Source organism: Camarhynchus parvulus, chromosome 13, assembly GCF_901933205.1.
Source record: "Camarhynchus parvulus chromosome 13, STF_HiC, whole genome shotgun sequence".
NCBI classification, from domain to species: Eukaryota; Metazoa; Chordata; class Aves; order Passeriformes; family Thraupidae; genus Camarhynchus; species Camarhynchus parvulus.
The window spans coordinates 4,613,775-4,628,716 of NC_044583.1; the positions used below are offsets into that span (position 1 = coordinate 4,613,775).

The window sequence follows — 14,942 nt, forward strand, 5'->3', positions numbered from 1 at the left end:
TGAATTCCTCAGTATTCTCCATTTTTTTTCTTAATCCTTTCAGCTTTGTCTAAAATTTTCTCCTGCAGAATAAATTTGCCTTCTTAGCTGCACCACTATCCTACAAGCTCTTTGGGAAAAGGAATCATACATAATTTCAAGTTCATAGGCTGCAGCATGAACTCAGAAATATATGAAAGGACAATGTAATTCCCATGGAGAAATTTGCCTGTAAGTTTACTGATTGTTTAATACAGAAAACATGCTAATAAATTACTACATGAGATGCAACAAATAGGTGTATTTAACAACATTAAATACATTTCTTTAAAAAGTTTAAAGCTTTTCTGTTTCCCTGTAGAGGCCCAACCATAACAAAAAGAATGAAGGATGTACTTCTAAGCAACAGGGGAATCTCCACTTAAAATGATTCAGGACAAGATCTTTTGCAGATAAATTCTTTACAACCCTAAATCAATGCTGGAATCAGCAGAAGCTGCAGAAACTTTAAGAACAATGGGAAGTTAATATTTTGCATGTTGAAACCTATATTCTTAAAGTATGCTTCCTCAAGTATTCCCAATGCTACAAGCAGCTCCTGGGTGCTATTTCAACTTTGCAAATACTCTCTTACAAAGAATGAAGAGGGTATGAGCACCAGTTCCAGCCTGGTGCAGAAAAAGGAGCAATCTGAGCACTGCTAATCCTCCTGTTCAATCTACACTGTACTGAAAGGACGGGTACACATTCCTAGGCAGCAGTGAAATGTTATGTGTTAAATGCCTTGTGTTGTAACAAATTTAACAAGGTATCTGCTGTAGAATTCCAGAGTCCAGCCTCCTGCTCTTACTTCCAATCTCCAGGAGGATCCCTGAGGATTGATGAGGAAGCTCAGACCAGACACGATGGCTCCTGTTGCCCGGAGCCCCTTCTGGAGCCATCAGCACTCACAATCTGAAAGAATTCAGCCTGTGACCCCTTCAGCCCCTGGCTCCTGCTTAAATTGCCAATTAGAAAGAGTTGCAGTGATGGATTTTATGTTGGCTCTCCTTGTCTGCCTGACACTGGATCAAAGCTACTATCTCATTTCATGCAGGCCAGCTAGCAGCTGATAGACAGCAATGCCTGTCAGTCATTGTCAAAATAGGCTGCATGTCTATTTATTTATTCTGTAATTAATATTAGCCAGAGTTAATGGCACAAGCTCCTTTTTAGAGTGTAATGCAGTTCTGTAAAACCAAGAAAAACAAGGGCAGGCAGGCAATCACTGCCCTGTACATAAAAACCTGGAAAGCAACTGAGGACATGACCAGTTAGCAAGAAATGAAAATAGCCTGCTAATAAAATATGAGACTGGGAAAACAAGAAGAAAATTTATAACAACAGCACTTTAAGGTACTGAGTCAGAGAGGTGGGAACTGCGGGTGGGGAACACTGCCAAAGGCAGCCTTGTCTGTTCAAGTATCAAAATGATGCTTCCACCCACTGCGAGAGAAGATTTGAGTGACAAGCCAGGGCTGTGCTGCTGCTGCAGCACGCACAGAAGTTGGCACACATACACACATAAATACACAAAACCCAAAAACAAACCCACCCAGAAAGAGATACAAAGAGAGAAACTGAACATGCTGGATTCTGTCAACTGCAAGAAAGGATGTGAGATATGTGTGGGTGACAAGTCAGGGATGCAGCATTTCCAGAGAAAAGCACACTTTTTTTTCTTCCTTCAACAGCACAGTGTAAGTGTATGCTATGATTATGAACATCTAAAATGCTTACCAATAGTTATTTCTTCTTTGGTTTACCTTTTCTTTTTTCTCTATTTCACTTTGTCTCAGACCTACCCTGCATTCTTGCTCTATCAAAGTGGAAAATACCATCATTCTACTTTTCATTAAGGTTCATAGTCTGGATTTTTTTTTTTTTTTTTTACTTTTTTTCTCGCCTCACATTCAGATTTTGACAAAATTTTTATGGACTTTTTTCTGCATTGCATCTCTAGGTCAGAATACTGCCCAGGCTTCCAGTAAATAAAATCTATATTAGATAAACACCTTTTTCTTCACATTGATAAATTCAGTCTTCTTCAGTCATGTTTATGTGCAACACTGCTTCACTAATTATATTGTTAATTTATTAATCTAACCTTCAGCTGTGTGGCTCTTCTTTCCCAGTCTTGTTTCAGGTCTTTTATCTTATGGAACATGCACTTCATGCTCTAACTTCCTTTACAGACCCCCTTCAGCCCACACTGCTCGCTGCTTGAATTCTGACTTCAACCTTTCTAGAACTTAGGACAGGATGCTTTTGAAAGTGAAATTTTTGAACTGCCTTTTTTTTTTTTTTTTGAGCTGTTTCCTGTGCTCAGTCTCTCCTCTGAAGGCCCCATTTTCCCTCCACAATCCAAAAGATGTTATCTGCCCCATCACCCCTCTTTAAAACTGCCTTTACCACAGTGCTCCCCCAAGATGACAACAGTCACACTGCTGTGTGTTTATAACACTGCATTATCACCATTTTTTCCTGCATCTTCATATCTGTCAATTGGTTCCCATTAATTCTCTTTAAACTTGTATTGAGGCGGTACATCCCTGGAGTCAGGTGCTGCTTTTATTTATTTGTTTTGTGTGTAAAGGATTAACCACAACAGGTCACATTTAACTTATATTATTGCTCAGGACAACATTGTAATAATACCACAAACCTGGCACTTTTCATACTTCTGTTCCTCTCCAGCTGTTTGCTTCGCAAACCCATCTGGTGATGGCATCATCATGTTAGATCCACCCGCTCTCATTTCTCTGATCCATAACCTGTTATTGCATTTGCAGGGAGACACCTCAATGGTTCAAGGCCCTTTCCCCAGTTTGATTGTGCCATGGAAGGCCCAAAGTGCTGCCTCACCTCAGCTTCCATCTCCTCTGTGGGGCCATGGCCATGTGCAGGGCAGGCAGAGGAAAAAGGGGATTCAGCATCCCCTCACCTTTTCCTTCAGAGTCCAGGCAGCCTCTGTCTGCTTAAGCTATTTCCAGTTCCTGAAACTTCAGCCCAAGTTCTGATGACAAGTAGTGTTTCCATGAGTCACACAGAGAGGAGATGTACACTCCTATACATGACCAGCTGGACATCATTCATTCCTGTGGGCCATGTGCTCTTTAGAGCAATGAACCAGGTACTGAGTTATTCTGCAGGATGCACCCCAAAAATTAATGTTGTCCCCATTGCAATCACTCCCAGAACATTGTATGCCACTGGGAGCATACATTCTGGACATGGCACAAAGACAGCAGTTTCAAGCAGTGTGTTCCATGGATGAAAAAACATTACTTTATGCACTGTTGTCAAAGCAAGAAGCCTCTGAAAAGCCTCAGAGCAAGATGAGTCTCAAACAACTGAAATTAGATAACAACTACAAAAAATGCAAGAGTTGCTACTTCTAATAATTATACCTTACTTACCTACTAATTGACAGCTTTTTACATTTTTTATACAGAGATTAATAGCCCACACATAACAAAGAAAATGGCAATGGTAGGAATTCTTACTGTGGTGCAAACAGCAAATCCATTAGAATAAATTTAAAGAGAGAGAGACTACACGTTACAGCTTTGTAACTATTTCAAACTAAATAGATGTTGCAAAAGAAATAAAAAGAAATTTTAAAAAACCTACCCTTCTTTTTATACTTATTAAAGTGGCGCCGTCCTTTGCCAGTAAGCCAAAAACAAACAGAATGAAAATAAAATAATGAAAAACCCACACAAGGAGAACAGGAAAAGAAATTGCGAATAACATAAATCTGAATAATTAGAGTTCTTAAAATCAGATTAAAAAGTCAACTGATCAAACATTGCACAAATTTCTGGTTTAAAAAAAATCCAAAAGCCTTCATTTCATTTAGATTAAAATATTAAACATGTTTCTTATTACATTGCATAATCAACTAGAAGTATCTGCTAAATGGCAACTTCATGGCAGTTGACATAAGCTACTTGACTCCATTTTTGTCCTTCTTTCACAAATTGGACACCATCTCTTAGCAGGCTATGCTCATCATATCAATGTAGAAATCCTATGTGATGGTGCATTGTTCACCTTTTCAGATTAGCTAAAGATGCTTATGATGCAAATCCAAGTATTTTAAAATGCAAAATTAAAGGAGGCTCTGCTCACAGTTGCAAAACAGTATTTGACAGAGTCTTTGGAAGTGGTTTTGTTAAAGGAGTGGAAGAGTTGCATGCCCTTCAAATATCTTATGAGATGAAATGAAATTATAGCCAAGTCTGAGCCACTTCTAGAACTCCACTCATTGCAGCACTGAACTCCATTCCCAAGTGGTGAAAGGCAGGACATGCTGAAGGATGCCTGCTGTAAATTCACCACAGACCTTGAAAATCCAAACTAGGATCAGACATAAACAGCAACAATTCTAAGCAAGAAGGACTTCTTGGTATATTTCAGTGGTTATATCACAGAGCTTACAGAAAAATAGAGATGAATAGAAAAAGGTGCAACACACCAAAAAATTAAGATAATCACAGCTGCATGTCTGATTCTTTAATTGATCCTTGGCCAGAGAATCACTTTTCACCAACAGCTCCTACACGTAGTTGTGGACAAGAGGTTACTCACAGTACAGTTCAATTCACAGCAAATCTTCCACTGGCTTTAACTGTACACACTTGCTTTATCAGGACACAGCTCTGCATGGAATTATCCTTTGATTATCAGATTTTCTTTTTCTTTGTATGCCATATCTTATCCACGTGAGATCAAAATGTATCATTACCTTTTTTGTATGTTAGATGAAATTCTTTAACCATAATAAGGATAAACTCCAAAGGGAATTTTGCCTAAGCAAGAATGGAGTAAATCTGCTGATACTGAATACCAGATAATAAGCTATTTCCACAGAATGAGAATGAGAAATACGCCACACAGTGTTTGGCAGGAGTGTTTGAGAGGGTGAAGTTCGTTCTATTTCAATCAGGGTATGAAAGTGTGTTACACCGTGTGGGTTGGGCCAAAAGTTCATCTCTTTCCAATAATTTTCATAATTTTTCTTGAAACTAATGGATCTGAAATCAAATCTGCGCTGTGTCTCACATCTTTCCTTCATTTTTGTCTTTTAGAATCACGTGGATGGAGGGGTCCCTGTGCACTCCCTGCCACAGAGACTCCCCTGATGTCTCACTGCCTCTGATGGCCTCAGGACCAGCCCTGGAATGAAGGATTGTGTTTCATATCTGTCAGACTTGGGGTTCACACAAAAGGGAAGCTCTCAGACTGCTGTTACTGCATGGTCCAAGTTCTAAAAGCCATCTGAGGAGCTTGCTCACATTTTCTCCACATTTGAGTCTTGACTCAACTTATTTTATGGTGGAGAAATGAGATACTGAAAGATGCATTACTAAGGAAATAATAATTGAAAAAATCAAATTTAAAAAAACCATTAACCTTCCATACTTGTGAAAGGTCAAATATAAGTTTAACATTATCTTAGATGTGCATTAAACATGTGTCCATACATGTAATATGATGTAAAAGATGTAATTATCTCATTTTACTGTGTTTTACTCTGCATAGAATTCCAATTTTGATTTCTGAGTTCTGAAACTGCTCTCACATATGAAGAGCACTCAAGTAAGCAGAAAAGCCTGTGGCTGTGAGAATAGGCATGAAAGGTGAGGCAAAAAGCCCTTACACCCCGCTCTCAGGGTAACACTGTGCAGCTGTTCCAGCACAGAAACACGAGTTCTGTCAACACACCCATGTTCTCATCTTGTGCAGTTTTTCAAGCTTCTTTGTTCTTTAGAAATACCATGATGTCTGACAAGAAAACAGTACCAGAGTTGAAGGAAGCTTCCATGAAACTATTTCTGCTTTTGAGGGGAAAGAGACAACACAGAAAGGACAAAGCAGGAAGCAGAGGGAATGCACTGAGGGGCAGGAGAAGCCTGACAAATAGTTTGACAAGCACCCTATTTGAAAGCTATTTATCTGTCACAGCCTGAACGAAGTATTTTCTAGCACTAACACAGCATACAGTGCTACACAGAGGTTCAGTAGACAATGCAGGATTGCTGCACAACTCAAAATGCAAATGAGTTGATATAATGGCCATGTATGTGTGAAGGGTGGCAGTGAAGCACACAGTCACTGCATGCATACTTTCACAGGTTAACACCACAGAAATGCACAGAGCTGTCAGTCTGTATTTATAGCTCACATTATCACACTATTTACATTGTGCAGTACAGATATCTCCTCTCCAGATTTACCAGCTGTCTTAATTTCTCAGGTAATCAAACAACTATTTGAATGTTCTGTAAAATGAGCAGGGTGAATGCTGAAATAGCAGCCTTAGCTTTTCAAGGCCCTTGGGGTCTCTATTTCTCCTTTTATTTTTTTTGTACTGGGCCACCTTCAAGAGCCAAGTGTGGAGACAAAACCCAGAAATTACTCACTCCAGTACAACTATAGCAGCTACTCAAGGAGTATTTCCTAGACACATGGATGTGCCACAGCAGTGACAGAGGTGGGGCACAACAAACTCTCCTCATGACTGCATCAGGTGTGTAAGAAGAAATGAGCAAATTTCTAAGGCCCTTCAAGTTATCTTAAAAAGCTTTCAAACACCAGGCTTTCCCCTTTGGAACACTAACAATCCCCTGGAAAATAACTGTAAGCATGATATTAGTAGTGTGCCTAAATCTCACACAAACTAAGAAGGAAGTAAACTGTAAAATGTTCTGAGTGTGCTCAGGAGCAGAGGGGAATACAACCAAGCCACTGAATTTAAACAACACATCTGCAACTGGCTGTACAAACTGAAGAGGTCCTTCTTTGTGAATCCTTTCCCTACCACTGCTATCCAAAACTCTCAGAAAAACTTAATGAGCACATACTGCCAATCCATAGATGTAATTTAGATTTCTACTTAATCCTTGATAGCAGTGTATTTCCCAGTTTTAGTTGTTAAAATTTACAACTGACATTTCACAAAATGTTTATTTTAAGATTTTATCAGGTCCTACCTATTTTTCTACAAAAGGCAAAGTTCCTTTGGTCAAAGAGTAATTTTATATGCAAGAAAGATGCTTTGTACTATAAGTAAGGCTCAGGCAAGTCAGAATATGTACTAGACTCTATCAATGAAGACAGTCGGTCTTTTCTTGCAGACCAGCTAATGATTATCAGAAAGCATTCATAATTCATCCACTTTTCCAGAAAATAAGTATTTTCTGCCATTTCTGTCTACTACCTTTGCCACAAAAAAAGGCTGTAGCTACGCAAGCTCATTGGAAATGTGGCAATACTTCCTCTTGAACATATTTAACTTTAGACCTAAGAATAAAAAAAACAAATTGTTCTATTTGAATCTAGCCCAGACCCATGCTAGCTAGCAGGCACTGTAGATCAATAGATGACAGACACACACTGTGGTTATTTGTAAATATAGGGAAAATGATACCTTTAGCACAGTCTGCTCCATGAAATCCTGGAAAACAGTGGCAGACACCTGAGACACACTCGCCATTCCCATGGCAATGACGTGGGCAGTCTTGCACCGAGTCTGAAATTAAAGCATCACAAGCACATTAATTGGTTGGTGCCTACTTAGGCTACAGATTTTTTGTTTATTTTTTCTCCATTTTAATTTGTCCTCGATACTTAGAAGTACAACCCCTGGCAATATTAGCAGGACAAGGTTCAGGTGAGGCAGAATGCACAGAGTTTCATGAGAGCATGAGTACATGTAGAGATCTGGTGACACACTAAAGTCATATATTAAGTTCTGGGCTTTATTAGAACCCAAGTTCTTATGATAGTGCTCAAATCCTCTGTTCCAAAATTAGGCAGGACCTCTTAAGACCTCTACAGCCATGTTGAGTTTATATGGTGCAGCAAACAGAATGCTTCTTCAGGAAAATCAACACTCTCCCTTTTGCAATGACACTGTTCTTGCTCCACCACCCTGCCATGGGAAACTGATCATCCCAAGGACTCTGTCTTCTTTTCCTTCTACAGGCATTTAAAGCCTCATTAATTAAGCTGACAAAAGTATCTGCTGAACATGACAAAGAGGAGCTCTTTTGCTCTGGCAAATCTACTCGATCCTTAAAGAAATGAATTAAAAAGATGCAGGTGGCTGTGCGAGAGGATGAAGGAGAATTCTGTAAAACACAGGACAAAGTTTAATATCAGAGTTTGAGTGACTGACTGAAATGTTGATGACCTCAATGATATGAGAAGAGTAGACACATAAGCCTGATAATATTTCAGCTGCACCAAAATACTTATTTTCCACAATTTCTGTTATCATTTGGATAAAGCATACACTACTTTGCATAATAACAATCTAAAAATAAAATTCCATTTTTGAATTAATTCTTTAAATTATTTTAATTTGAAAGCTGTTGGATTTCAGCAGAACATATTTTCAACAGTGAATTATTGGAACAAAAATCTAATTGGAATATTACTCTTCACTATCACACTCTGTTGTTGTGGGACCTGTGGTTCCAAACTAAATGGTTCTGACAGTCCCAGGCACCAAATCAAGCTGCTGTACAACACAGAAAAGAGAATTTGGATTTGGAACCAGCAGAACTATGGAGAGTATTTTTATTTGTCAAATTAAACTGCAAAGAAGAAAAGGATTCAAGTAGAACTTTAAATCTAATTTCACAGTAACAGGACACCAAATACAAAATGTCTAAAGCAAATTTTTAAAGAGATGTCATTAGCTTGGGCTCTTGAAATGAGTCATCTAAACAATGGAAAGAAAAAAATTGAAATGTAATGCTCAAAGATATCAATTTGTCTCATGAAGAAGCTTGTTTATAGATTTATTCATTATTTTGCTTCATGGCACACAAAAGCATTTTCTATGTATTCAAAATCATGGTAAATTTAGTAGTTAAAGGTAACAATTTCTGTTATTCTTCCTCCTCTTCCACACCAGAGAGATGTTCAGCTGTCTCAGAGCCTTTCATTATGAAGCATCTGATACAAGGTGTGTAGAACCAGATAAAACACTGTATTTTTCTCCAGATTTCATTTCAATCACTATCATTGCTCTATCAAGTAGCCTACCTGGCTATTACACCTTTGATGCTCTTGAAAGCAATAGCCTTGACCAGGCAACCCTGTAAAGGGCAGCTTATAATATCCTAAGGTTTTCTAAGCACAACAGGGGCATAACAAGATATGAACGCAAATATTGTTGTTTTTAGAGAAATGGAAAAAGCCTACTATGGGAAAATATGGGGAAAAAATATATAATGTCATGGCTTGGCAGGGGAGGAAATTAGAGAAGTGATACAAAAGCTTTTTGTGTAATTGATACTTTGTGGAACCACTACGTATATATATATTCATTTTTTAACATTCATAGAAAAGTATCTTTTTCATCTTAATTCAGGGTAACAGAAACAATTATGTTTGTACTTAATGACAGTACTGGTTATTCACCTATACCCTTTGGGACTTAGGCCAACAAAATGAATGCTATATTAATGTAAAAGGAAAAAACCCTAAGCTACATATTATTAATAAGGCAAGACTAGAAAACACCTCTGACTATTTTTCATCAAATCTAAAATCTCATTTTTACTTTTTACAATTTCCCTGAACTAAGAGGAATTACCGATTTTTATAACACTGCGCCATTTCAGACTTCACCAGTCTGGACAGAACATCACAAAGGATACCTCAGAATTTGTCATACACTGTGAAAAGACAGTCAGCAAAGTTCATTAAGAGCTTCAAAGGACAACAAATCTAATAAAGCTTGGAGAATTTAGACTCAGTTTGATTCTCAACTGAATGTAATCCTATTCTAACAAAACTGCAGCTGGATGTTCTTCCACCACGTTGAGGAGATGACTCACTGCTAGGTGAGTGCTAAGCTGTAAAGCAACACACAGCTAATTAACTGGCTCGATTAATCTCTAGGATGGCTGCAAACAATAATCTCATTTGCAGGTATCATTTTCTTGAGCTGTCTTTCCACCAAGATTAAACAGCTCTCCTGTTGGATACTATTCCACCTGGGTGTAAAGAAGCATCTTCAGAGAAGCAAATAAAAAGTATCAAAATGACAGAGATAAGGCAGGGGAATATTAGCTGGGGAATGCTTCAAACCACACTGAATTTTCTGAGCCTTCTTTTCCAAAACTAAACTCGAGATCTATGGGAATGCTAAAATATTAAGAGAACAATGAGTGAATTAAAGTCAGCACACCCCATCACTGACTCTGAGGAGGGTGATGAGAAAAAAATGCACAGCATCACATAAGGACCAACAGGCCAAATACTGAGGACTGCAGGAAAATATTCCAACTTTGGGTACGGGAGGGTATAAAGAGAGAGGAAAAGCGCCCAGCTGGTGGGAGTACCTACCCAAAATGACTGTGCTGAAGGAGACCACCTCCTTGTCCTTGCCATCATTGTAGAAGGCCAGGTGCCACAAGCCCACGTCCAGGTACTGCACGAACACGGCCTCGTTCTGCACCAGGGTCTGCACGCTCCGGCGCTCCCGCGGCGACTCCACCACGCTCCACTTCTCCTTGCCATCCAAACGTTCCATGAAATCATACTGCAGGAGGGAAAGAAAAAAAAAAGAAGGGAAAAAAAAAAGAGAACACAAACAAACAAAATACCAAACAAATAGACCTGAATACAGAATGGTTCAGCTCAAAAATCTCACTCTGTTTTCTCCTCTACCTTGTTAAAAAATGGTATTTCTGGAAGAAATGGGAAACTAACACTTACTAGCTGACCATGGAACACAAAGAGATTCTGTGACTTTTATTCTTTCTTAAACAGTGACCTAGAATTATGCATCTTTCCTCTGCATAGGTGATCATAAAATGTACAAATTGACAGGATGGTTTTTGAGAAACCATTTGAAATTTAGGTTCCTACACAGCTTTCAGAGATTCAGGAGACCCACGCCCTTTTCTAAGCAATTGCCTACAATAAATTCTTTTTGAAACAGGAACAGATATCTGAGGTGTAACTCCAGACATATTGTTAAATGGATGCCCCCAGAATGTGAAACAGGAATAGTGAAGACAGGAAATGTGTTTGTCTAATGGTAACTCATGACCAGATAAAAATACACTGCACAAGTTTTACATCACAGAGTAACAGTTGCTTACCTGAGGTTGTATGAGGAACAATCAGGGCAAGTGTGATAGAAAAACCAGAGGAAGCATGGAAAGGAATAACACAAATAAAGGAATTGAACTTATATTAAGGAAAACAGAATTTCTGTTTGGATGGCTTCCAAAGAAGGTAGAACATTGCATTAATCTTTGGAAAAGGGATCAAACAGAGCAAGTGATTATTTAGAACATAAGAGCGATGGCACCATTAATGGCATGAAACTAAAAAAAGAAAGAAAGAAATTTAAGATGAATGTCAGATAAGCTTCCCATCTATTAAGCTCAGTAAATAGCCTCCCAATGGAGATGCCACAATTAAGCAAGACTGGAAGAAATATTGGTTAGTCTACATCAGGGAATAACTCTGCATAACAAAGCAGCTGGGATAGCTGTCCTAATAGGCTTTTTTCTGTTAATGTCTGTGATTAATGTCTGTGATTCTGGAGCTCTCAAGCTCAACTGAGTAGATTTCCTAGTCCCTATCTAAGGGAAGCCCTTAAGAAACACCAAAACTAATATATCTAATCTTTTGATAGCTGTATAACAAGTCCCCTATGAAAACACATCTTGTTTTAGACACATTTATCTGTGTAGGAGTAGATAGAGATAGATAGACATGTCTAAAGAAAGATGCATGTGTTCAATAAAATACAGTAATAGTATGTGTGCTTGCTTGCCAGTAGCTTCATTACATTTCCCTCAGTTATCTCTAACATTTCCAGGCTGTGCCTACAACAGCTATGAGAAAACATCCACCTTCCCCTACTTTCAGTTTAAACAGAAAATTGTAACCTTGCCTCCTAAGCAGAATAAACATCCAGAGAAGGACACACACACTGTCTTGCACACTGTATTCCACTCAGGAGCTGTGAGCCCTAGTAAATTATTCATGATTTGTGATAAAATAATGAAGATTCTCCCTATTAGTGGAAGAGACAGACAAATTTAACACTCTAGTGCCATCACACCTCCCCAAAACAGGTATAAAGCCTCACCTTTCCAGTGAAAACCTCTTATGTACCAGCATTATAGAGCCCTGGTATGCTCAGCCTTACAACAAAGGGAAATGTCTGCAAGAACTATTGTCTTGCTGGTAAACTGTGGAACTGACACCGACCTGCAGCCTTTCCACAAAGGAAATCCATGGCAGGGAGGAATTTGAGCCCCAGTCCACTAAGGTTGAGAGCTATCATCACAGTGAGCGCATTATGCACTCTACCTATTATTCTATGCTTTTAAATGAGGGATAAGGTAAGGGAAGTGGAATAAGAAGTTTCACTCAATATCAGATTGCCATCCACTTGAGCCTTTTTCCACATATGATCTAAATGGGAAAAGGTAAATCATATAAATTAGTAAAATTCAGGCAAATCATGCCAGAAATGTAGAGAATTCTGGCATGCCAGTAAGTTTCAGCATATGTGAGGTACCAAACACACATATATCTATCTCTGAAATCAATGGCATTTGGGAAGATTGCTAAAAGCCACTGCCTAACAGTCAGAGGTTAAGGACAGACTCATCACCTCCTTGGGAAATGTTATTACTTGGGCAACATCTTGGGAAAAAGAAATTGTGCTCTTCAGAACAATTGTTCACAAAGGGTCAACTGAGGAAGCAGCAATAAAAGCTGACATTTCTCACTGGCAACACGCTGTTCCTCTCTGCTTGTGCTGGCAGGTTCCTCTGCCTCCCTCTGTTTGATGCTGATTCTACCTCATATAGCAGAGAAGGCTCAGCAGTTGGCCAGATCGAAGGGGAAGAGTTTTCAGCCTGAAGCTGCTTGAAGTAGTTTTAGCTGCAGAATCTCTTTTCATGATGATGGGGTGTGACCTAGTGAGAGCAGGTCCCTTGGCACGGCGATTTTAACTTTGGTACAGTTAAGAGTGGTATTGGCCCTCTTTAATCAAACTATGACAAATAATGTAATGCCCAGGCAAAAGCAAAATGACTGAATTTGGATAACTCTGAATGCTGAAGTACCGGTGCAAATATAGAGATAGATATAGATAGATATAGAAAACTACATTACATTTTTACCCCTCTTTGGATTTCTCAGGACTGAGGGAAAAAAAAAAAAAGAAGGAACTTAATATATCTGCTGGTGGTTCTCTGGATATATTAGTCTTAATATGTCAGTAAGGATGAGGTATTTGTGCCCCAAAATTGAAAATCCCTGACTGAAGGGTCACCAAGACAACACTGGGAACTCATAAGCTGATAAGATTTCTTCACATGCTTGGCTGAATTATCATTTTGCTTTTCATGGCCCTGTTGATTTTCTGATTTACCACCCTTGCATGATTAATTACTTTTACATAATGTTGTCCTGAAGACATCACTCTTGCTTTAAAGCTACTTATTGGCATATATGAATAGATTAGAAAACCCATCTAGGAAAAGGAGGCAAGTAATTTCATGATCATTAAAAAGCAACTGTGGAATCCTTAATCTAAAACATACACACAAAACTGCTAAGGAAGAGGCCACTAAATCACATGAATTAGGGAATGGACATGTCAAACCAAATTAAATCACTGAAGTAATCTGGAAGTTTCACTGACTTTTGGCTTTTTTGTTTTCTTTTTTATGATCCTTTATAGTTCATGGCTTCATACTGAAAGTCACAAAAATGGCTAAAACAGCTCAGGAACTACATGCACCAGAAAGCCCAAATGACTACAACATCAGAGTTCAATTTTGCAGCAGGGAGTACTTACTATGATTAAAGCCCAATATAAGCAAGTGACTTGCCAGCCTACACTGCTAAACAAATTCCAAATTCTCTCTCTCGGTGAGTTTGTTTATTTTTACTACCCAGCATACTGAAATCCTACTGCTTACTTTTATTTACAAACCTAAAATCTCATGCTAAGTTCTTTCTGAGCAATTTGTTTTTATAATTTCTCCATTCAGGGCTCTCTACCCTCTGATGCATTTTATTCATGGGCTAATAAAGGCTTTCTTTTTCTGGTAACCATGGGGAGAACAGTTTGGGAGCTTCACACCTATGGTTGTGACTCCAGCACTGCATAAAGCCACTGAGCCCAGCCACACACAGAGGAAAGGAACCACTTGTGACCACTGTGAAGCTGAGGGAGCTCACAGGGCTCAGGACTGGAAATGCAGAGAGCTGCCATAATCTTCAGGGATTTTCTTAGATTTGAAACAATTTGCATACCTCCACAAAATGCCTAGGAGTTTTTGAGATTAGGAATTGCAAAGAATGATCTCCTAGAGCTCTTGTCTCAATAAGGGATGCATATTCAACAGGAGAGGGGGAGCACGCCTGGGGCGGCGGCCAGCATTCGCCTTTATGCCAAAGCCCTGCAGGATCTAAGCAGCCAGGAAAACATATGGCAGGGAAACTTGTTTGCAAAGTGCTCTAAAATTAGTTCTTCATAAAATCCAGTTGGTAATTATTCATTAAAACACAGCCATGAAACATCTGACACCCAGGATGGCAGCCAACCAAGCGGTTTGTCCCCACATTTGGATGTGCCACAATCCAGTTCAGGCCAGCCCCGTGGCCACCAGGCAACTCTGAGGTGCTCAGAGCACCTAGAAGTGCTTGAGCACCTGCTAAAAAACCAAGGGAACACTGATGCTCCCCTGCTCTCAAAGGTTTTTTTCAAATAAAGCCATTTCCTGGTCTGAATGAAAAGAGTTTTCATTTTGACATGAAACATTTGTAAGTATAAGCCACGCTGCTGGAAATGAAAACAATACAGCCCCACACATTGCCTTCTCCAGACATTCCAGGGAAGTTCCTCTCAGGTTACCTCATTT

The 14,942-nt window shown here is 39.1% G+C and overlaps 1 protein-coding gene across 11 annotated transcripts in view; it reads right to left on the reverse strand.

Moving 5' to 3' along the window:
• The window catches only part of TENM2 (teneurin transmembrane protein 2), a 334,262-nt gene that overhangs the window by 96,853 nt on the left and 222,467 nt on the right, over window positions 1-14,942 (reverse strand). For 7 of the 11 annotated variants that reach the window (XM_030957242.1, XM_030957243.1, XM_030957245.1 and 4 more), the window contains 3 exons: window positions 10,387-10,582; window positions 7,454-7,555; window positions 3,652-3,684 (listed from right to left, as the gene is read on the reverse strand). In XM_030957242.1, coding sequence (XP_030813102.1) covers window positions 3,652-3,684; window positions 7,454-7,555; window positions 10,387-10,582 — 331 coding nt within the window. The remainder of the gene's footprint in view (window positions 1-3,651; window positions 3,685-7,453; window positions 7,556-10,386; window positions 10,583-14,942) is intronic. The other 4 variants (XM_030957244.1, XM_030957241.1, XM_030957240.1 and 1 more) reach the window with 1 other exon arrangement.